General features: G+C 41.7%; 1 protein-coding gene across 4 annotated transcripts in view; it reads left to right on the forward strand.

The window, feature by feature from the left end:
• ptpn6 (protein tyrosine phosphatase non-receptor type 6) overlaps positions 1-22,634 on the forward strand; it is a 47,390-nt gene extending 24,756 nt beyond the window's left edge. For all 4 annotated transcript variants that reach the window (XM_062971789.1, XM_062971790.1, XM_062971792.1 and 1 more), the window contains 12 exons: positions 5,757-5,979; positions 8,205-8,321; positions 8,890-9,003; positions 9,492-9,588; positions 10,458-10,537; positions 12,277-12,426; positions 13,564-13,695; positions 15,076-15,230; positions 17,181-17,248; positions 19,851-20,002; positions 20,250-20,347; positions 21,796-22,634. In XM_062971789.1, coding sequence (XP_062827859.1) covers positions 5,757-5,979; positions 8,205-8,321; positions 8,890-9,003; positions 9,492-9,588; positions 10,458-10,537; positions 12,277-12,426; positions 13,564-13,695; positions 15,076-15,230; positions 17,181-17,248; positions 19,851-20,002; positions 20,250-20,347; positions 21,796-21,916 — 1,507 coding nt within the window. In that variant the 3' untranslated portion in view covers positions 21,917-22,634. The remainder of the gene's footprint in view (positions 1-5,756; positions 5,980-8,204; positions 8,322-8,889; positions 9,004-9,491; positions 9,589-10,457; positions 10,538-12,276; positions 12,427-13,563; positions 13,696-15,075; positions 15,231-17,180; positions 17,249-19,850; positions 20,003-20,249; positions 20,348-21,795) is intronic.
• The last annotated feature ends 2,447 nt before the right edge of the window (positions 22,635-25,081 follow it).

Raw genomic sequence — 25,081 nt, forward strand, 5'->3', positions numbered from 1 at the left:
CCCCAACGACTTGAAGGCAGACAACAACAACAACAGTCCTGATTAACTTGACTATCTCATCCGCCAAAAGCAGGCCCACACTTCCCATTGAAATACTGGTACGTTTAAGTTGGTTCAAGTTGTTCTTCATTTAAAATATTGTGTTGTTCTTTCATGGTGCTATTTTTGTTTTGTTTTTTGCACTACAAATAAGATATATTGGAATTCGTTCATTTTTTCCCCAAATGATAATCTGGCCCCCCAACAGCCTGAGAGACCGTGAACTGCCCCCCTGCTTTAAAAACTTGAGGATCCCTGCCTTATAGAGTTGTTTAAACTCTCTAGGGAGTGTATGTGTGTGTGTTTGTGTGCATCCAAAATGTAGCAGTTGGTCAGGGACCCTGCTGCTTCCTCCCTTGCGGTTGGAAAGTTCTGCCCTTCGGGCCCTTACGAAAGCTCTCTCGAGCTCTTTCTGCCATCCCTCCCACCCAGGATTTTCCATCACGTGGCTTCCTCCCGTTGGGTCCTCTCAGCTTAACTGTTTCCTCCCTGTAGAAAGGAAGGCCTTTCTCCATAGCTGCTACGCTTGAGCATTTGCCATCGTTGACATGGCGAGAGCTGCAGTTCTGTAATTCCATGCATCTTTCAGAAGATAAAGAGAAGGAGAGGACATTTCCAAACACAAGCAGCTGAGCAGTAGAAGTGCCCTAGCACCCATTTCAATAAATACATCATTCCCTTCATGCTTTAGTCCTCGAGTTACACATTTAATAATAATAATAACAACAACAACAACAACAACAACAACAATAACAAGCAGCCAAAGAAGAAGAACATGCTCTGGCAGAATATGTAAAGCAAAGTGAAGAAACTGCTTTGATTGAAGTAAAAAATCAGAAACTCCTCGAAACACAGCAGACAAAGAATCAGTACAAGAAAACCGCACTACAAACTAGAGCTGACAGCTGGCACAACAAAACATTGCATGGAAAGTTCCTTGACAAAATTGAAGGAAAAGCTGATAAGGAAAAGACCTGGCTATGGCTCACAAATGGGACCCTGAAGAAAGAGACAGAAGGCCTGACCCTTGCAGCCCAGGAACAAGCCATCAGGACAAATGCAATTAAGGCCAAGATCGAAAAATCAGCTGATGACCCAAAATGCAGACTGTGCAAGGAAGCTGACGAAACCATTGATCATATCCTCAGCTGCTGTAAGAAAATCGCACAGACAGACTACAAACAGAGGCACAACTATGTGGCCCAAATGATTCATTGGAACTTATGCCTCAAGTACCACCTCCCAGCAGTAAAGAACTGGTGGGATCACAAACCTGCAAAAGTATTGGAGAATGAGCACGCAAAGATACTGTGGGACTTCCGAATCTAGACTGACAAAGTTCTGGAACGCAACACACCAGACATCACAGTTGTGGAAAAGAAAAAGGTTTGGATCATTGATGTTGTCATCCCAGGTGACAGTCGCATTGACAAAAAACAACAGGAAAAACTCAGCCGCTATCTGGACCTCAAGATTGAACTTCAAAGACTCTGGCAGAAACCAGTGCAGGTGGTCCCGGTGGTGATGGGCACATTGGGTGCCATGCCAAAAGATCTCAGCCAGCATTTGGAAACAATAGACATTGACAAAATCACAATCTGCCAACTGCAAAAGGCCACCCTACTGCACGCATCATCCGAAAATACATCACACAGTCCTAAACACTTGGGAAGTGTTCGACTTGTGATTTTGTGATACGAAATCTAGCATGTCTATCTTGTTTGCTGTGTCATAATATAATAATAATAATAATAATAATAATAATAATAATAATAATAATAATAATAATGTTATTTCTTACCCACCCCTCCTCGTGGCTCGAGGTAGGTCACAGAATAATTAAAACACATACACATTGTAAAAATACCACAAATACACATATTGGGAAGTCAGATTTGGCCATGGTAGTTGTTACATCCCCATATAGACTACTGCAATACACTCTACATGGGGTTGCGTTTGAAGACTGTTCGGAAACTACAAGTAGGCCAATGGGTGGCAGCCAGGTTCCTTACTGGAGTGGGGTACAAGGAGTAACGGACCTCACAACCTCTAAGGATTCCTGCCATAGATGTGGGCAAAATGTCAGGAGAGAATGTTTCTGGAACATGGCCATACAGCCCAGAAAACTCACAGCAATCTAGCAATTTGGTCAGACACTCATTTACAGATGGAATAATACTTTCTTTCCAGTGTCTGACATAAACTACTCAAGCAGCTGTTATAGCGTTTTGAAAGAAAACAATAATGTTCATGTTTATGATATCATTTGCCAGTTCCAACAAAATATATCTTTTTAAAAATAAAAATTACTTTTATGTGTGATCAGCGAAAACAGTAAGCATTGTTCCCTGTACTGTGATGTCTCCTTTCACAGTTTTGTAGCCTCAAAACTAACCTTTTCCTCTGTGAATTGGTTTCCCCCCACATCGAGCCAAAGAGAGGGAAAACTTTTCACTCCAGACCAGGACCCCAAAATCTGCTTCTGTAGATTCCTCCTAGACAGAGAAAATAAGTAGTAGCCAGCCATGACCTTGACTTGAGCAATGTAAACCATTCCTTCTCATTGGGCAAGGAGCCTGGGTATGTGGTATTGGCCAACCAATGAAACTTGATTTTCTGGATCTATGGAAACTAAATTTCTGGACTGGTTTTGGAATAGAAAGTACTTTAGTCATCCCTTGCAATTTGTTTTCTGAAAGAAGGGAGAAAAGGAGTGTGATCCTATTGATTATTGTAGACTTCGGGGAAGCTATCCGTATTGTCAAACATGATAATCACTCTGGAAGGACTTTGGGGGCTGCTTCTACTTAGATCAGTGGTTCCCAGCCTTTTTTTTGACCAGAGACCACTTGACCAGGGACCACTCACCAACATTAGTACCAAAAGGGTTATGAATCAGTTTTTGGTCAACTTTAGATTTGGTTTGGTTATTTGGGGTGCTGATTCAGAAAACTGCATTGGCTAGACCACATCAGCTCTAGTTTCTGATACAGAATATATGCCATCCAGTAGTCACCATCTGCTCGCCCACAGAAAATCATATCTAATAATCTAGAATTTATGTGGTCTATCCAATGCCATTTTCTGAATCAGCACCCCAAATAACCCCAGGAACAGGCCTAAAAACGGAGACACCAAGGCACTTCCAGGCGCCACATGGAACGGCTCTGCTCAGAGGGAGGGAGGATGAGGAGAAGCAGCAGTCAGGAGGATTGTTGTTGCACCTTTCATGGGTAGTCAGCCTCTCCCCCTCCTGACATCCCCTTGTCTCAGCACTATAAGAGGATTTCGCAAAACCAGTCACTCTCATTGCAACTTTGTAGTAATGGAGAGGCCGTGGAACTTTTTTTTTGTTCTTGGGGACCAGTGGTGGTCCATGGACCACAGTTTGGGAACCACTGACTTAGATGGTGGAAGTAGTTTTGAGAGCAATGTTTTGGGCCATGGAAACTGTGCTGTGCCACAGTTCCATGTATGTTAGATCCTTCCATGGCCACCATCATTGTCCCACTAACAATACATCTTCTGTTAAGAAGAGAGCAATGAGTCCTAGAGCAGAGCTTTCCAAATTGTGTATCAGGACACACTAATGTGTCACCCATAGTTCCTAGGTGTGTCACCTGAAAAACACTCCCCCACACACAAAGACTGGTGTGTTTCAAGTAGGTACTGTTATAACTTTTATAATTTGCACAATTTGTTGATTGAGTTGCAGTAGATGCCACTAAAATGGATATATTTCTAATTGAGAAAATAAAAATCAACTTTAGTACAGTATATAAGTGTAATGGAAAAAATTCCACCTCTTGTTTACAGAGTAAAGGTTATATGAATATATTCATATATATATATATATATATATATATATATGTAGTACATTAAGGTTAGGAACCCCGGTGGCGAAGTGTGTTAAAGCACTGAGCTGCTGAACTTGCAGACCGAAAGGTCCCAGGTTCAAATCCGGGGAGCAGAGTGAGCGCCCGCTGTTGCTCCAGCTTTTGCCAACCTAGCAGTTCGAAAACATGCCAATGTGAGTAGATCAATAGGTACCGCTCTGGCTGGAAGGTAACGGCGCTCCATGCAGTCATGCCGGCCACATGACCTTGGAGGTGTCTACGGATAACGCCGGCTTTTCGGCTTAGAAATGGAGATAAGTACCAACCCCCAGAGTCAGACATGACTGGACTTAACGTCAGGGGAAACCTTTACCTTTACTACATTAAGGTTGTGCAGTCCGGGTAAACCTTGACCCGTTTCATGTTCTGGTTTTTGGTGGTGGCCCTGATTGGTTTTTTGGGAGCCTCCTGAAATTGGAAGGGCAAATGACCATTATGGGGGGTGGGGGCGGAGGTGGGGAAACTTCCCAGGCTCCTCTTCCCGTCATAGGCATTTAATCCTTTGCGAACCTGGGCTTGGAAATTTTGCCCCAGGCTTCCTTCTGATTGAATAATTAATGTGTATTATATTATTATTATTAGAATTGTTAGAATAATAGACAGTAAGCAGATTGATGTAAACTTGGAGTGGGATAGTGGAGCCAGCGTTCACAGTGTCAAAGTGTTGGGAATTATAGTTTAGGAGGGACGATAATGTAACCTACTATGTCTTCAGCTTTTTTGTCCTTCTAAACTTATCCGCAATTCATTTGGGAATGGATTTTCCAAGTAATAACAGCAGAAGTTGAATATTCCTTATCCAAAATGCTTGGGGATAAAAGTGTTCTGGATTTCAGAATTTCTTTTGGATTTTGGAATACCTGTACTTGCATAAGGAGATATTTTGGAGAGGAGACCCGAGTCTAAACACAAAATTTAGTTACGTTTCACATGTACCTTATACACATAGTCAAAAGGTAATTTTATAGACAATCTTTTAGATAATTTTGTGCATGAAACAAAGATTGTGCATATCAAACCATCAAAAAGCAAAAGTGTTACTATCTCAGCCAGTCGAGTTAATTAGGATTGTTGTTATTGTGTGTCTTCAAGTTGTTTATTTATTTTATTTTATTTACAGTATTTATATTCCACCCTTCTCACCCCGAAGGGGACTCAGGGCGGATCACATTGTATAATATAAGGCAAACATTAAATCCCATACACATAGAACAAAGACAGAGACAGACGCAGAGGCAATTTAACCTTCTCCTGAGGGGATGTTTGATTCTGGCCACAGGGGGAGCAGCTGCTTCATCATCCACTGTGATGGCACTTCCTCATTCCAACAGCGGCTGGATGATTTTTATGGAGTCGTAAATTAGTTAAATTAGCCTCCCCACTTTATAAGTGGTACCTTAATTTCCTACTTGATAGATGCAACTATCTTTCGGGTTGCTAGGTCAGCAATGAGCAGGGGCTATTTTTTATTTTTAATTGTCGGGTGCTCGCCCCGCCACGGGCTGGCCTTGAACTCATGACCTCTTGGTCAGAGTGATTTATTGCACCTGGCTGCTCACCAGCCTGCGCCACAGCCAGGCCTCGGTTTCAGATTTAGGGCAACTCTAAAGTTTAGTGCAGAGGATGGGTAAATGACCTTGGAAGGCCACATCTGGCCTACAGGTCTTACTTTGGGGACCCTTGCTCTAGGTTATCCAGATCATCCAATGCAGTCTCATTTGGTTTCTTTCCTTGGACCAATGTCTCAGATGGTTTCCATTGCCCTGGTTGAGCTCCAGCCATGTTTACTCTGCTTCTGTGCTCACCTCTCTTCCTCAGGTGGTATCATGGACATCTTTCTGGACCAGCAGCTGAAACCTTACTTCAAACCAAGGCTACACCGTGGACCTTCTTGGTGCGAGAGAGCCTTAGTAAACCTGGTGATTTCGTGTTATCTGTGCTGACAGACCAGCCTAAAGCTGGAAGTGATGCTACTCCAGCCGGAGCCACCAGCACCCCCAAAGAGCAGTTCAAAGTCACTCATGTCAAGGTCATGTGTGAGGTGAGACTCTAGGAGTAAAAAAGGGAGATGAGGAACCAGAAACACTCTTCCTTCCCACAGGACAGCCTGTAATGCAGCCTCAGTGCATATCCTCAGTGTGCTTCAGTTCTAGATCACGATGCTGGGGAAAATGGAAGGAAAAAAGGAAGAGAGGCCGACCAAGGGTTAAGATGGTTGGATGGTATCCTTGAAGTGACTGGCTTGACCTTGAAGGAGCTGGGGGTGGCGATGGCCAACAGGGAGCTCTGGCGTGGGCTGGTCCATGGGGTCACGAAGAGTTGGAAGTGACTGAACAAATAAGCAACACAACATATGAGTATATTATATGAGTACAGTGTTCCCTCACTTATCGCTGGGGTTAGGTTCCAGGATTACCCGCAATAAGTGAAAATCCGCAAAGTAGGGACACTATATTTATTTTAATATTTATACATTATTTTAGTAGTTATACACTATTTTAAGTTTTTATCAACCAATTGTGTGTTGATAAATCACCTCCTTCTTTTTCTGTTGCTGCTTGGGCTCCTTTTCTCTCCCTTTGGCTTCTCCTTCTTTCCTTTCTTAGGCTGTAAATAGTAATTTTTTAATTATTTATAATAGTCTATTAGAGTTTATTGAAAAACCACAAAACAGCGAATCTGCAAAAAGTGAACTGCGAAGTAGTGAGGGAACACTGTATACACTGCCACATAATCCAGTTCAAAGCAGATAATCTGGATTCAGAAACTGGGTTATATGGCAGTGTAGATGGGACCTCACTACCATATTTCCAAATTTGGAAATGATCAAGACCCCTGTCCATCTCATTTATTTAGTTAGTATGTTGTGGCCGATAGGAGAAATAATACCAACAGAAATCCTTTTAGAGGTTTAAAAAAGAAAGGTTTGTTTTTAAGGAATACCAGCTGGAATTGACTCTACTCCAAAAAGCACTAGAGTGAGGACAAAGAGTTGTCCTCCTCTATTTATACATTTTTGGAATACAGACAAACAAAGAACATACTTCTACATACGTATCATCATCAGTAGGTCATTTTACACTTTTGCCCACATCTATGGCTGGCATCCTCAGAGGTTGGGATGCCTGCCGTAGATGTGGCTGAAACATGTAGAATTGGTTGAATGAGGAAAAACATATTAATATAGGGAGAGAGGCAAAGGCCTGAGAAGATGTATCCCATAAAGCATTCCTTGTATTTTGAACAGAAAGGAAAGAGAGTCCCAGAAAGGATCCTGGATTCATTTGCCATGGAAGTTGTCTGTGATGTGCTTTCCTAGGTCTCCTTCTGCCATCTTTAGACTGAAAACCAAAGACAGAATCTGGCAAATCAGGAGGCAAAGTGTGGGCAGATGCTACCATCTAAGGACTATCATTGTGCCCGGTCTCAGTATGGAGCCCAAGGAAATTAGGGTTGGTTTTTTGTGGCAAAATAGTCAACAAAAGAAACAACTTCAAGCCAAGCAGAAACTAGACTTCTGTTTTGACTCTGTCCTACCATCCTCAGTTTTCACTCCAGAGGAACTTTCTGAAAGACATCTGGGGACATCTTGAGATTTGATGTCCTAACAAAGGTAGATATCTCCCCAGTCAGTTTTATAATTAATCTAGAAAATTGGTGTTTTCTCTAGTTTAGCTCTCGATGGCAATTTATGATGGCCCTCATTGTTTCTTTGCTTTCTCTGATTTTAACAGAGTAGCCAGAACAAAAAGTAGGTTCCTTCATCCATACCATTCTACCTCACTGAAAAGAAAAATATTTGATTGATGTAAGGATGGTTGATGCTATGATATTTAGAATGTTGTTTTATGGTGTCGCTTAGAAACCTTCAACATAAAAAAATCAAGAACATTGGCTGGCTAGAACTAATGACGGTTGAAGCCTGGACACATAATTTATGGTTTTAGATATGTACATTTTAAATGGTTATATTGAAATTTCCTATTCTAAACATCCTGGATTCCCTTACACCCCTTTCAGGTGAATAAATTGCTGTGAATAAGTTGTATTGAATATTGAGGTTTGTTGCCAGGCTTCTCCAGGACATTTTTTCTGTGCAAGAAAATGGGAACTTTGTAAGAAGAGGAGTAGCTGTAGTTCCTATTAACTTTATGGGGGCTTGATCAGGAGAGCCGACATGTTATTGTTGCTAAATGGCCCTAGATTCATTTATGTTAGTCTTGACAATATCCTAAGAAAATTAATATTCGGTATTGTTTCCTTTAGAAAGGAAAGTACACAATCGGTGGCCCAGAAAAGTTCAGCAATTTGTCTGACCTCGTGGATCATTTTAAGAAGGCTGGCATTGAAGAGGCTTCTGGATCCTATGTGTATTTAAGACAGGTAAATATAAAAAACTAACATACAAATTAAATTAGAGAGAGGAGAAGCAAAAGTGTGTGTGTTCAAGGTAATATAGAAACCATTTACTACTTGTATGTACCAGAGCAATAGCAGATTTAAACCAAGTGAAATTTTGGATAAATGACCAAGGCAAGATACAACTGGGTTGCAGTGATTCTAGCCATGAAAGCCTTCAACAATACATTAATTCTATAGTGAAATAGATGCAGCCTTAGGCTGGATTTACACTGTTGTATAAAATCCAGGTGATCTGCTTTGAACTGGATTATATGGCAGTGTAGACTCATATAATCCAGTTCAAAGCAGAAGATGTGGATTATCTGCTTTGTCAATCTATGGCAGTGTAGATCCAGCCTGGGTGAGGCAGGGCAAGGGTGGGATGAAGGTCTCAGCTGGAACCATACAAAGCAATGCATGGACAGGGATGAACCAGTCTATATTGTGACATGCCAGAAAGCCCTGTCCTTTGATTCCTACCTTTTATTTCTGGCTTGGAAAAGCTACTTCTTTGAACCACATATTTCTTTGTGCTTCTCCCTTCCTCCAGCCTTTTAATGCCACCCGGGTGAATGCAGCTGACATTGAAGACCGGGTTCAAATGCTCAACAAGAGGAGCCAAATAGAAGAGGCAGCCAAAGGTGGCTTCTGGGAGGAGTTTGATGTAAGTAGAGAGTTGCGCTTGACGTGAGAGGAGAGTGGCTCACCGACAGAATGGGGATCCTGGTGATGTTTTTGTGGGCTCCCATTTTAAAGCTCCGATTTGTTTTTACTTTCTGATGTTCCCGAGGTAAGTGTGGGAGCCAAATTGGATCCACTTGAATGGTTTAGCTTCCAAACCAAACCTTTTCCCAATAGGAAGTGACTTGCCTCTATCTTGTTTAATATATTCATCAATGATCTGGAAGAAATCTTATTGGACATCTCCCCAAGCTTGGAATAAGGAGAATCCCCTTATTGCACTATGCTGATGATGCCGCTATCACCTCACGTTCCTAAGCAGAACTTGGACATTGATTCCAAACATTTATGTTTGCTAGCTGCCTATGAGCCTCGTATTTAACATTTATGTTTCCTCTCCCACTTTCCAAAGTGCCATGTGAGCCTCTCTTTTTCCTAAATATCCTTCTTCTCCACCCCTTTCTTTTGCAGAGCTTGCAGAAACAGGAGACTAAGAATTTGCATGAACGGAATGAGGGACAAAGACCAGAAAATAAGTGCAAGAACCGCTATAAGAACATTTTGCCATGTGAGTTTTGAACTGGTCTCTTGCCACAGAGGCTGACAGAATGACCTTAGCATTTCAGCAAGAAGTATTGTCTGTTCAGTGTTTCAAACAAGCAAATGCTCTGAACTGAAGTACAGTAGAGTCTCACTTATCCAACATAAACGGGCCAGCAGAATGTTGGATAAGCGAATATGTTGGATAATAAGGAGGCATTAAGGAAAAGCCTATTAAACATCGAATTAGGTTATGATTTTACAAATTAAGTACCAAAACATCATGTTATAAAACAAATTTGACAGAAAAAGTAGTTCAATACGCAGTAATGCTATGTAGTAATTACTGTATTTACAAATTTAGCACCAAAATATCATGATGTATTGAAAACATTGACTACAAAAATGCGTTGGATAATCCAGAATGTTGGATAAGCGAGTGTTGGATAAATGAGACTCTACTGTAGTACATTGTCACAGAGACAAAGTCTTGGATGGAAAGTCCTCCTCCAAATGAAGGATTGAAAGTTTGGAGTTTGGAGTGGTTCATACATGGCACGCTGTTGATTCTGTTGCGTAATTTGACCAAAGATTGTTCTAACAGTGGGTTGCTGAGAGTTTTCTGTGAGCTTGATATATATGGATTATATGACAAAATAGCCCAGTGAGATTAAGAAACTGCAGGCCCTTCCAGGCAGGATCTGATCCCAGGTTTTCTGGGATAAACAGAAAACCTGGGATCAGATCCTGGGATATAGGGCCTGTCCGGAAGGGCCCTAAGAGATGATTTGCAAAGATCAGTTCGAATATATGGCTTCCTTTTACTACTCAGCTTGTAGATGCTACCTTACCCAAAGGCAATGTTTCTTTAATGACATGTTAACTCTGCTCTTCTAGTTGACCACTCCCGTGTCGTCCTCCAAGACAGAGATGGGAATGTTGCTGGATCAGATTATATCAACGCCAACTACATCAAGGTGAGGAAAAGAGTCTCCTGCCATGTCCGGCAGAAAGAAATACTGAGGCTCCAATTCTTGACTGTTTTGTCCGAGGCCCTATCTACACTGCATATATCCAGTTTTTGAATCCAGATTATCTGCTTTCAATTGGATTATATGGCAGTATAGACTCATATAATCCAGTTCAAATCAGATCATCTGGATTCAAAAACTAGATGATATGGAAGTGTAGATCTAGCCTGAATCTTCGTCAGGAAAAGCTTGTTGGGTGAGTGGGTTTATTAACAAAAGACTCTTTCCATAAATATATAGCAGCGTAACGTATTAGCAGCGGCGTGACCCAGCACCAGAAGCCAAAAGTGATAAAAAGAACAAAAAGACACAATGTTATCTCTTCTTTTGGAGGCTTTTCTTTGTAGCAAAATAATATGGTTGTACTTTTTACAAAAACAAGGTTCCCATAACACAAATAAATTTCTTTATACTCCCTTTTTTGTCTCTTTGCTTCCAGCTTCTTTAATTTCATGCTGGGCTTCTTTCTCATGCAGATAAACAGCTTCGCTCTCACAGAGCCTCCTCTCACACCGAACTTACACAGCAGCCTTCACACTGGGGCTTATCTTACCGAAGCTACTCATTCTCACACCAAGCCTTCTCACACAAAGGCCTAATTCACTCTCCTCAGGATGACACTAGCTTATTTAACCCTCACATTTTTGTAATTAAAAATATCTAGTTATTTTTTTTTAATATTTCTGACAAAACAAACCATGAGTGGCAGGGAATTGGACTGGGTGGCCCATGGAGTCTCGTCCAACTCTATGATTTTATGATTCTACCTGTCAGTACCAACAACATACACCAGTCATCTGACTGACTTGGACAGTTCCTTCTAAACTGCTATTTGTTATCATTGGTTAAAATAGTGCATTGTTGTTGTTTGCTGCAATGTTTTCTTACAAAAGTTACTTTAATTGTGGTACTCATTGTTTTTCATAACTTTGCTTGACAAAACATTTAGCGTTCACAAGAAAAACACCCATAATTGGAAAGCAGCTCCTGATGTTGGGTTACTGTGAGTTTTCTGGGCTGTATGGCCATATTCAAGAAGCATTCTTTTCTGACGTTTCACCCACATCTATGGCAGGCATCCTCAGAGGTTGTAAGGTCTGTTGGAAACTAGGTAAGTGGGTTTCCGTGTATATCTGTGGAAAGTCCAGGGTAGGAGAAAGAACTCTTGTCTGAATATTGCAATAGATGACCTTGATTAGCATTGAATAGCCTAGCGGCTTCAAAGCCTGGCTGCTTCCTGCTTGGGGGAATCCTTTGTTGGGTGGTGCTAGCTGACCCTGATTGTTTCTTGTCTGGAATTCCCCTGTCCTTTGAGTGTTGTTCTTTATTTACTGTCCAGATTTTAGAGTTTTTTTTTACTACTGGTAGCCATATTTTGTTCATTTTCATGGTTTCCCTTTGTGTTGAAATTGTCCACATGCTTGTGGATTTCAATGGCTTCTCTGTGTAGTCTGACATGGTGGTTGTTAGACAAAAGTTCTTTCTCCCACCCTGGAAATTCCACAGTTATATAAACACCACTTGCCTAGTTTCCAACAGATCTCACAACCTCCGAGGATGCTTGCCATAGATGCAGGAACATGGGGAGAGAATGCTTCTGGAACATGGCCATAAAGCTCACAGCAACCCAGTGATTCCAACCATGAAAGCTTTCAACAATTCCTGACGTTTCTGATTCTTTGCAGAACACAATGGTTAGCCCCGAAGAGTGCACCAAAACGTACATTGCTAGCCAAGGTTGCCTGGAGGCCACCATCAATGATTTCTGGCAAATGGTGTGGCAAGAAAATTCACGCATCATTGTGATGACCACCCGGGAGGTGGAGAAAGGAAGAGTGAGTAGAGGCCCTTGTCCCCCAAAAGTAGTCCTATCTGGTCATCCATCTGCCTTCACAATATATACTTTATCATTTGCTTCTTTTGTCTTCATCTCCTGCAGTAATGTTCAAACTCTCCCGAGAAATGTTGCTAATCATAGAGTTTAGTAGCTAAGCAGCTAAGTACAGGAAAGACATAAAAGCTGTGATGGCACAACCGAGCCTTTGGGAAAACTATAGTGTCTGGCTTTACTCGGGGGTTATCTATATACCTTCTATTAAGGTCAAGACCCTTAACATACAGGGGCACTTTAGGCAAGATGAAAGTGAACTAAAACGGGTTTCCTGAAAACAAGATGAATAAAGAATTAAGCTATTGAAAGATAGCTTAAAACAATACATTACAAAAGGAGATTTTGCTGGTTGCAGTCATCTCTCTGGGATCCTTGAAAGTCTTTTGCCTCTGATGTAAAGCGAAGGACTCGGTCTTCTACTTTGTGAAACTTGGGTTGACTGCAAGCTTCTGTTGTCACTGGGACTGATGGTATATGAAGAGTTTATTAGTGCTAAGAATGCCTGTTTTGGATTGCTAGGGCCTAGGATTTCCAGACAATATCCACGCCTCTAAACTCTGAAGCTCTCTTGCAGAAAGAAAGGAGGCCCTAGCAAGAAAGCTCTGTGCAGACAAATGGACTAAACCAACTAAGTCTGGCCTCTAAGGGAATTTTTAAGCTCCACCCAAAAACTAATACAAATGGAGGCATCTACACTACTGGGAAACCTAAACAGAGGGAACCGAAGCAAAGGAGAGGAAAGGCAGAGCCAAGACTTCACAAAAGCTCAGGGTGACTTTGTTGCAAAGCAATACAGACAGGTGATCAGATAGAGCAGGGAAATGTTTAACGGTTTGATATTAACCTTCTTTGTCCACCATTTACCTGCCATTCACACCTATTCCTAAATGCTAGGCTTCAGATGCATGGTGGTGAATGGGAAAAACTGAATCAGCTTTTAGTGGAAATGCTATAGGGGTGATGTGAAAGGTCCGGCCAGCTGCCTCTGTCTCCCAACTGTGTATGTGACTTGCTAAAACTTGTTTGGATTTCCCAAAAATTATGTAAACATTTAACCTGAGGAAAATGTGTTCCCTTCTAGAACAAATGTGTCCCTTACTGGCCAGAGGTGGGAAGCAGCAAAGAATATAGACCATATATAGTGGAAAACTTTGGAGAACATGACGCCCTTGAGTATAAACTCCGACAGCTCCGTATCTCACCCATCGATGATGTAAGTAATACAATTGCTAGTCTTGGGAAGTTGCCAGCAGAAGTATGCAAGAGAAAGTTTTGGGAAGTTAACCAACAGTCTTGTGGTATTGCTAACAAATCAGGAAATAGTTTTAAATGATTTAAAATGTGTCCATATAAGGGTGGTGGTGGTTTGCGGGGCACTTTTAGGTCAGGGCATCAGACATGAGGTTAAAGTTTTCCTGGTTCTGCAATATAGTTGGTTCCAGTAACAGCTCCTTTTGTCATGGATTTGAATATGAACCTGTACGTCATAATTTGCCTGACCTTACAAATGCCTTAGCAGAGCTGCTGGGGCCCCTTCTACACTCTCATATAAAATCCAGATTATTTTCTTTGAACTGGATTATCCGGCAGTGTAGACTCATATAATCCAGTTCAAATCAGATAATGTGGATTACCTGCTTTGACAATCTGGATTATATGGCAGTGTAGAAGGGGCCTGTGACACAAGAAATCACAATGCCATTTCAAACCAGAAGGATCTTAAAATAACTAGTTTGTTGAAGTGTAGGAATAATTATAGGAGCCCCCAGTGGCAGAACGAGTTAAACCACTGAGCTGTTGAACTTGCTGACTGAAAGGTCGGTGGTCCGAATCTGGGGAGCGAGATGAGCTCCCACTGTTAGCCCCAGCTTCTGCCAACCTAGCAGTTTGAAAACTTGCAAATGTGAGTAGATCAATAGGTACCGCTCTGGCGGAAAGGTAAACAGCGCTCCATTCAGTCATGCTGGCCACATGACCTTGGAGATGTCTAGGGAAAACGCCGGCTCTTTGGCTTAGAAATACAGATGAGCACCAACCCCCAAAGTCAGACACGACTAGACTTAATGTCAGGGGAAAACCTTTACCTTTACCTAGGAATAATTATAATTGCAGAGTTGTGATTTGTGGAGTTGTTGGGAATCTAATAAAGTGAATTATTTTAACAGACTTTAATGAACATCTGTGCAGTTGAACAAAGTCTACCAATTTCCTTGTGGCTTATTCCATATCTCCAAAAACCCCTTTCACGCAGGCAGAGCTATTCTTGTTCATTCAGGCAGGACGATTTTAAAACTGCTTTATATGGTCAGTGGAGAGTCATATAATGCCGTTTAACTGCATTGAGCTGTGAGGCTACACTGACCATATACAGTAGAGTCTCACTTATCCAAGCCTTCCTTATCCAAGCTTCTGGATTATCCAAGCCATTTTTGTAGTCAATGTTTTCAATATATCATGATATTTTGGTGCTAAATTTGTAAATACAGTAATTACAGCATGACATTACTGTGTACTGAGAGGAGAGGACAAGAGACAAAGGGAGTAGCAGATTTCTGCTGTATGAGGCTATAAAGTTGCCCTTGTTGTTGTTTAGGGAGAAGCAGTGAGAGACATTTGGCATTACCAATACCTGAGCTGGCCTGACCATGGAGTTCCCAGTGAACCTGGAGGAGTTCTTGGCTTCCTTGACCAAATCAACCAGAAGCAAGAAAGCATCCCTGCGGCTGGATCCATTGTAGTACACTGCAGGTAAGCCAACTGATTAGCACAAATGTTGAGGGATTAGTCTTTTGCTGATTATGGAATCCATAGAATGGTCAGAAAGCCAATCTGGAAGGTAACACAGTGTCCTACTTGTGATTTCAGTTTTCCTGCAAACAACTCTGCTCCAAAGACTTAATAGTTATGTTCTTTATGATGCAGGAAGAGAATGATGATGGCAAGAGAAACTTTAGCATTTCCATTTTTTTACCTTCTCAGTTCAAATAGACAGGTCTTCCTCACCTCATAAGTGTTGTGCACACACAATAGAGCCCAAGGTCCGAAGTACTTCTCTTTTCAGAACCGATCACTTTGCAAATCGGCTTCTTCTTGTAGACAATGGTGGAATACATATGTCATTAACTGAGAGAGGAAAGTAACAGTGTTTAGACCGCACAAGTGTTGACACTTAGACCAGCCCAGAGACAAACGAAGAATTCTACATTTAGGCTAAAACAGGCATGGGCAAACGTTGGCCCCCCGGGTGCTTTGGACTTCAACTTCCATAATTCCTAACAGCCAGTGGGCTGTTAGGAATTGTGGGTGTTGAAGTCCAAAACAACCGGAGGGCCGAGGTTTGCTCATGCCTGGGCTAGAACAATCAAATGCACAGGCATAGAATGGGGGATACTTGTCTTAGCAGCAGTACATGTGAAAAAAAGCTTTGGGATTATTGCTGATCATAAGTGGAAAATGACCCAGCAATGTAATGCTGCAGAAACAAAGGCAAATATTTAGCTTGTTTTAATAGGATGGTGTTATATAATAATATTAATAATAATATGGCTCACGAATGGGACACTGAAGAAGGAGACAGAAGGCCTGATCCTTGCAGCCCAGGAGCAAGCCATCAGAACAAATGCAATTAAGGCCAAGATCGAAAAATCAGCTGATGACCCAAAATGCAGACCGTGCAAGGAAGGTGACAAAACCATTGATCATATCCTCAGCTGCTGTAAGAAAATCACACAGACAGACTACAAACAGAGGCACAACTATGTGGCCTAAATGATTCATTGGAACTTATGCCTCAAGTACCACCTCCCAGCAGTAAAGAACTGGTGGGATCACAAACCTGCAAAGGCCGTGGAAAATGAACACGCAAAGATACTGTGGGACTTTCAAATCCAGACTGACAAAGTTCTGGAACACAACACGCCAGACATCACAGTTGTGGAAAAGAAAAAGGTTTGGATTATTGATGTCGCCATCCCAGGTGACAGTCGGATTGATGAAAAACAACAGGAAAAACTCAGCCGCTATCAGGACCTCAAGATTGAACTTCAAAGACCCTGGCAGAAACCAGTACAGGTGGTCCTGGTGGTGATTGGCACATTGGGTGCTGTGCCAAAAGATCTCAGCCGGCATTTGGAAACAATAAACATTGACAAAATTACGATCTGCCAACTGCAAAAGGCCACCCTACTGGGATCTGCGTGCATCATCCAAAAATACATCACACAGTCCTAAACGCTTGGGAAGTTTTCAACTTGTGATTTTGTGATACGAAATCCAGCATATCTATCTTGTTTGCTGTGTCATATTATGTCATTGTGTCAATAATATAATAATATAATTTTCTTTCATACCCGCCTCTCCTCATGGCCCGAGGTGGATCACAGGTTACTATTAAAAGACAATTAGTTTGTTTCATTATATTGAGGGTACAGAAGTCCTCTTTACCACCTGTTAACATCTGTAAAGCAACATTCTTTAATGGGGAATACAGTGGACTCAGTGTGTTATCGAAGGCATTCATGACTGGAATCACTGGGTTGCTTTTCTCCACTAAGGATGTACCTTTCTGTAACTAGTCATTAAACAAAACCCTGTACTAACTAAACCTTAATTTCAAAATATGAAGGGCAATTCTAAGCTGCACACGGTTCCGAATGCATTGTCGTGCTCCTAATGCCCGTCTTGTGCCTCTCCACACAGCGCTGGAATTGGTCGCACTGGGACCATCATTGTCATTGATATGATTGTGGATATGATCTCCACAAAAGGTGAGTCCACTGCTTTTCCACATCTCTCTGATGAATCCATGCCATATGGACTTTATGTTAGCTATGCAGACTGAAAACGTTATCTCATTTAGGGCAGAGAGAGCGAGCGAGAAGGCCAGGTTGCCTCCTCCCTTTGCATGACTGAAGGATGGAGCTTCTCCAATAGTATAGGAGGCACAGTGTATTAAATCGCTGAGCTGCTGAACTTGTGGACCAAAAGGTCCCAGGTTCAAATCCCGGGAGCAGAATAAGCGCTCGTTGTTAGCCCCAGCTCCTGCCAACCTAGCAGTTCGAAAACATGCAAAATGTGAGTAGATCAATAGGTACCGCTCCGGCGGGAAGGTAAAAGCGCTCCATGCAGTCATGCTGGCCACATGACCTTCGAGATGTCTATGGACAATGCCGGCTCTTCGGCCTAGAAATGGAGATGAGCACCAATCCCCAGAGTCGGACATGACTGGACTTAACGTCAGGGGAAACCTTTACCTTTACCTATATAGTTAGAGGCAGAGTATTGACAGGAGGACAAATGCCTCCTCATTAAAGTCTGTAGTATCAGGGAATTTATGGTATGGGAGAATGGCCCTGAAGAGGAAAGAATTGCAAGCTCGTATCTCAAAAACGTGTACATTGGGTCGCTTACAAGTCGAGATTTCATTGTACTTAGGAAAGATGGAGATGAGTAATGGAATATGATAAATACAATAGTTCATAATGCAAATATATCCATTTTTGGTTATAGACATGGTTGTACATATTTCATTTCCTTAATGGGAGCACTGGAGCACCTGGTGGTGCAGTGGGTTAAACCACTGAGCTGCTGAACTTGCTGACAGAAAGGTTGACAGTTTAAATCTGGGAAGCAGGGTGAGCTCCCATTCTTAGCCCCAGCTTCTGTCTACCTAGTAGTTTGAAAACATGCAAATGTGAGTAGATCAATAGGTACCGCTCCGGCAGGAAGGTAATGGCGCTCCATGCAGTCATGCCAACCACATGACCTTGGAGGTGTCTATGGACAACGCCGGCTCTTTGGCTTAGTAATGGAGAGGAGCACCAACCCCCAGAGTCGGACACGATTAGACTTAATGTCAGGGGAAAAAACCATTATCTTTAACTTTACCTCAAGGGGAGCACTAAGTGCATAATATTATTTTATTTATTATTTATTATTTATTTTATTACATCACTTCTAACCCTCCCCCTTCTCACCCATCAGGGGACTCAGGTCAGCTTACAATATAAACATATACATCAAAAAACAGTTTACATCAGATTCAATATCCTCTATATGATACTGTAACTGAGATTTCGCCTGTCTCTTCTATCCTGGGAGATATGAGCCAGGCATCTATTAATGCCCAGTTCTTGGTCCCTCAAACAGCTTCTGCAACTGACCACCCTCACTCTTTCTTTCCAAATGTATGGCAAAGTGTTTTCAGTCTGCTTGTAGGTGATGAGCAAGAGAACGTCACCTTTGCAAACAGAGTATTACTTCCCAAGGTTGCACAGGAATCCTCAGCTTTCAGTTTTATTAACCCTCAAGCCATGTAGTCTGTGTGAAATGGGAGAGATATAAAAGAGGTCTAAAAGATTTTCTCCCTCTCTATCCTCAAAGCTGTTGCTGTTACTGCTACTGTTGTGGCCAGCTTGTGTTTGGTTTGGAACAATGATATGTTACAGATTGATGATGATAAATGGAAGCTCTTACGTGTGCCCACGATCCAGGGTCACCCGCAGAACAATAACATGCCACTCAGTTTGCAGAACAACAATACAGGAATTTTACTGATTCCAAGAGATCAAAAAACAGTAGTAGAGTCTCGCTTATCCAACGTAAACGGGCTGGCAGAATGTTGGATAAGCGAATATGTTGGATAACAAGGAGAGATTAAGGAAAAGCCTGTTAAACATCAAATTAGGTTATGATTTTACAAAACATCATGTTATACCACAAATTTGAAAGAAAAAGTAGTTCAATACGCCGTAATGATATGTAGTAATTACTGCATTTACGAATTTAGCACCAAAATATCACAATGTATTGAAAACATTGACTACAAAAATGCGTTGGATAATCCAGAATGTTGAATAAGCGAGTGTTGGATAAGTGAGACTCTACTGTATTTACAATGTTCCCTCTGATCACTTACAGAAGTCCACAGTCATAACTGGTCCTTTCTCAGTCCACAAATCTGCTTCAGAGAAGAATACAGTCCTGGTTCTTCACCCTCTTCTCAGCAGCAAACAGGCCTTAAAATAGCAAGGCCTTTCTGAGTACACCGCTCTCTTCACCAGCAGTACTCAGTCAGCATTGAAAATTGTCCAAATTGGTTCTGCAGCAGCAGAACAGAAACTGTATCAAATCAATCCCAGGTCTTTGCAGGCTCAGCCAATCGGCTTCATGCACTTCATTTTCCAGTTTAACACACACAGCACAGTGCATTTGCAAACCATGATATGATACAGTGAACTTTCTTGTCTATACCACTTTCTTGGGACTGTGCATAGATATGCTCTGTGAGATTTACATCTTTGTTGACATATATATGTCTTCCATTGCTGCTGCTTCACCCTCTTCTTCGTTTTCCTCATTTCGTTCTAGGGCTGGACTGTGATATAGATATCCCAAAAGTTATTCAGATGGTCCGGTCCCAGCGCTCGGGAATGGTGCAGACTGAAGCTCAGTACAAGTTCATCTATATGGCCATTTGCCAGTTTATAGAGACCACCAAGAAGAAGTTGGATGTCATGCAGGTATGGAGCACGTCACTCAGCTGTCCTGTCATATCAGCATGCTTTATGAAGGAGAAAGGGTTGGAGATGAGCTGTCCCGGCCTGTGCAGCACTGCTGAAAATTCAGAGCCAGATTCTCAGACTTAGTCCCCCCTAGGCATTGCAATGTGTGTATTCTCTCTCTCATTCCTGTTGTTGTGTTTGTAAGGAAGCACAGCAGTGGAACACCAAGCATGACCCACTCCATGTTTTGTTTTTTTTGCTGCAGTCTCAGAAAGGAAGACCAAATGAGTCTGAATATGGGAATATTACCTACCCACCTGCACAGAAGACCTCCCATGCAAAAGCTTCACGAAAATCCTCCAAGTAAGAATTCAATGGTTATTTATCTTATGTAGTTGTAGGCAAAGGATAGCGAACACAAATGTAATGAGGGCAAGGTATAACATTTTGACAGCAGCAGTGATTGATCATAGCATGGCTGTTTCCCAAACATTCTCTGTATTGTTGAAGGCTTTCACAACCTGAATCATTAGGGTGTTGTGTGGTTTCCGGATGGCCGTGTTCTAGCAGCATTTTCTCCTGACGTTTTGCCTGCATTTTAGTAATCTCTGTACACATCAGACTAGATCAATTTATGCCTTTCCCAATGCAGCCATGACAAATGCCTCACTCTTCAAATTTTTGGCAACCCACCTTCCTAAAAATCAACAAAACACCAGGAGTACAAACTCATTTTCTTTCTTTCTTTCTTTTTTTTAGTAATTTTTATTATATTATTAGTGTTAAGTACATTGAAAGCGAGGAAAACATTTTTCAGGGATAGTGAGACAAGAGTGATGGAAAAAAAGGTCTTGATATTTTAAAATATTTTCATATGTCAGATAAGTCTATTGCTAGTGTATATCCGTCCTTTCGAATGAAGTTTCTAAAGCCTGATCAGTCCGTATTTTCCTTCACATCTCTTAGTTTTTGAGTCAGATTGTCCATTTGGATTATGTCAAATAATTTTATAATCCAATCGTCGATGGTAGGTACGTTTTTTTGTTTCCAGACTTGAACCAGTCTTGCCGCAAAACTCATTTTCTAATTGGTTCTATCATATCATATCATATTGAGAGAGACATGCTAGTGTAAACGCATTTTTCCACTTTCAATACAAGCATTCATGAGTAAAGGTAAAAAAATTTTTCCTTGACACTAAAGTCTAGTTGTGTCTGACTTTGAGGGTTGATGATCATCTCCATTTCTAAGCCGAAGAGCCGGCGTTGTCCGTAGACACCTCCAAGGTCATGTAGCCGGCATGACTGTTAGCCCCAGCTTCTGCTAATTTAGCAATTTGAAAATATGCAAATGTGAGTAGATAAATAGGTACCGTTCTGGCGGGAAGGTAACGCGCTCCATTCAGTCATGCCAGCTACATGACCTTGGAGATGTCTACGTACAACGCTGGCTCTTCGGCTTAGAAATGGAGATGAGCATCAGTCCACAAAGTCGGACACAACTAGACTTAATGTCAGGGGAAAACCTTTACCTTTACCTATGAATGCTTGTATTGAAAGTGGGAAAATGCGTTTATACTACAGGCACTTTTAGCATGCCTCTCTCAAGTAGTTTGGATATGGTTTGACACTATATGAATGAGCCTAGCCGGCCCCTCGGGCTCCTATGAAACCTTCCCTTCTCTGCCCCATTCCCAATCCATGGCAAATCTCCTCTTTATTTCCCATTTTCGGTATGTTGTGGCCTTGTGGCGCTCTCCTAAGTGCTGTTTGATGAGCATGATCCTTCTTTCTTCATTTCTCCTTCCACAGGCAAAAGGAGGAACCAACCCTCTATGAGAATTTAGATAAAGCCAAAGCCAAGAAAGAGGAAAAAGGGACAAAGCCTTTGGGGAAAGAGAAAAAACCCAAGGGCTCCTTGAAGAAAAAGTAATGCCACCCAAGTCCCAACAGACATCAATTGTCTTGTTCCTTGATAGGAAAACCCCAAGATGTTTTCAAATTGGGAGCACCAGATGAAGACATTTTGGTTCTTGCGGTGGGAAACTTGCATGGCACCTTGTTTTTACGAATGAATGTGTTCCTCTGCTTCTTTTGATTCACCCATCTTGCTAGCTGCCTATGAGCCTCTTTATATGCGGATTGGGAGCCCTGAAACCCTCATTCTCAGCATGTGCATAAACTGGGATATTGAGAAATTGCCAGCCTCATGTACCACTGAATCCGTTTTACAGTTTTTCTCTTCAAAAGGCATACTTGAGAGCTGACAATGTGTTAGTTGTTCTTTCCCAGTATACATACTCATGCCCATATCTCTTTCCTCCACCATGGGCTCCCAATTCTATTTATCCTAGGTCAGCCTAGGTACCGGGCCTCGTCAGGTCCAAAACCTGCATATGCTGCTTTTGATTAAATATTCGCTCCATAGTTTCAACATTTTTTCTGATCCAATTCCTTTTTTGCTGCTTGTTTGAAACTTTGCCTGACGGGTCAATACTAGTCTTGGTTTGTGCATCACTGCCTTCTGAAAAAGTCCAACACTCACTGCTTTGCCACCAGATATTCCCACTGCAATTTGTAAATAATGGATGGTTTTCTAGTCAAGTAGATTGATTTCCTTTATTTTGTAAATAAACTAGATTTTGGATTCATTTGCAGACTTTGAAAGATTGTGTCCTTGTCACCACTATTGGATTTTTGTGTTGCACATGGATGGGAAAGACACTTTTTTGTGTCAGAAGCGAATTGAGAATATATTGCAAGTCGCTTCTGGTGTGAGAATCAGTCGTCTATAGAGATGTTGCCCAGGCCGGATGTGTTATCATCCTGCTGGGAGAATTCTCTCATGTCCCCATATGAGAAGCTGGAGCTGACAGACGGGAGCTCACCTTAATTCGAACTGCTGACCTTCAGATTTTCAGGTCAGCAGTTCGGACAGCACAAACCTATTGCACCACCATGGTTCCCTGGGAAAAACACTGGGAATGGAACTGGGCCATAGCAGGAGTTTTACCATTAAAGTTCCTTGTAAACAACACATCCCAGAAGGAATGTCTTTCCACTTCTTCTAGCCTCCTAGAGCTTCATTTTGTTTCGAGTTGCAAACATGTTCGGATCCGATAAATAGTGAAGCATGTCAGTGCACTCTACGTTGACCTATCAGTGCCAAACAACACAAATGCTCCCGAGTTAATGGGCACAACCATTCAGTGTTCTCTAATAAATCAGCATGCAAAACTACAAGGATACGCAATATTAATATCAGAGATGTCCATATCTTTGCATATTCCCCCCCCCCCCCCCAAGAGTTTACATTTACTAGGTGCCTTCGTTACCATATTTCAGACTTATAGTTGATCCTAAAGCAAACCTGTATGGCAAAATTTGTTTGGAAGGGGTTGCCTTTGCCGTCCTCTGAGTCTGAGAGTGTGTGACTTGCCCAAGGTCACTCAACTGGTTTCTATGGCCAGTGGGGATTCAAGCCCTGGTCTCAGAAGTTGTAGTCCAATGCTTAGTTTGACATGTTACACAAACTCCTTCAGTTTCAATGGAGAGAAAAATTCTTCTGCATTACCTTGATTAAAAATTGCCTGGTATTGGTAAGATTGAAAAATGCTGCACATTTTAAATTTTAGTCTGGCTAATTTTTGCAAGACAGTAAGAATGAAGAGTTTAAAATGTTGTATAAATTTCAACACATAGAACATAAAGACAAGTACGAAAGTCATTTGCTTGGCCCAAAAATACATTTAGCTTGGTGGCAGACAAATCTTAGTGTGGTTGTTGTTGTTTATTCGTTCAGTTGTTTCCGACTCTTCGTGACTTCATGAACCAGCCCACTCCAGATCTCCCTGTTGGCCATCGCTAGGCCCAGCTCCTTCAAGGACAAGCCAGTCACTTCAAGGATACCAGTCATCCATCTTGCCCTTGGTTGGCCCCTCTTCCTTTTTCCTTCCATTTCCCCCAGCATCATGACCTTCTCCAAGCTTTCCTGTCTTCTCATTATGTGGCCAAAGTAGTGTGGACAGTATTCCAATGAAGTCCCTTATCATGGATCAGCCTCTTCCTTCCCTCCTTTCAATTTCTGCAATTCATGGACACATTCCTGTAGTGATTTAACATAATTCAGTTCAAATTACTAAGGGCTTTCCAGGTTAAAACCACTACTTGGAATACTGGTCAGAAAGAAACCCAAGACCTAATGGAACTGGAGCATTATGAGCCAGACTATGCCTATGAAATCAGGGAAGCCTATGTTTTACTGGAGTGGTTGGAGCATTGACAGTAATATCTAAATGATGCTACTTTAAAAAAGCCAGTGTCCCTTGCTTGACCATCAAAGTTCTACTGAGAATACAACTTAGAACATACTAGGAACCTGCCAGAAATGGTCCAGAATTTGTGGCATGCCAAGGTAACACCAAGGGGCAGTGAGTATTTTCCCATTATCGCCGTTACTGTGATATTTAGAAGCACAGCTCGTACCTAACTCTATCAGGGATTTTTTCCTCACATAATTTGGTCTTGAGGGAAATCCCTGCTCCAAACTGGGTACCAGTGTAGGATTTCTTCTCAGTAGTTTTAGAACAAGGAAGAAAGAGTTGGGTTAATGTGAGTTTTCCAGGCTGTATGGCCATGTTCCAGAAGCATTCTCTCCTGACACTTCACCCACATCTATGGCAGGCATCCTCAGAGGTTGTGAGGTCTGTTGGAAACTAGGTATGTGGGGTTCAACTCTACTCAGAGAAGCCAGTGTTCCCATTTTGATAAGAGTACAGTACTTAAACATTGACTACAAAAATGCGTTAGATAATCCAGAATGTTGGATAAGCGAGTGTTGGATAACTGAGACTCTACTGTATCCCATAGTCTCAACCAATTTAACATAGTTTGTGGCAGCCATAAAATGAAGTTGCTGGAGTATAACAACTACTTTCAAATTAAGTACTGCACAATTAAACAGGAAATAAGACTATCAAACCAGGAAGAGAATATTTTTCAATTTTTGTTACATATAGTGTAATGGCTCCCAAAGAAGGCTGTCTCACTGAGATTTAAAAAATCAGCCCTTTTTCTTTTCTTTTATACATCTCCCAAA

The sequence above is a fragment of the Anolis carolinensis genome, chromosome 2 (genome assembly GCF_035594765.1).
Source record: "Anolis carolinensis isolate JA03-04 chromosome 2, rAnoCar3.1.pri, whole genome shotgun sequence".
Taxonomy (NCBI): domain Eukaryota; kingdom Metazoa; phylum Chordata; class Lepidosauria; order Squamata; family Dactyloidae; genus Anolis; species Anolis carolinensis.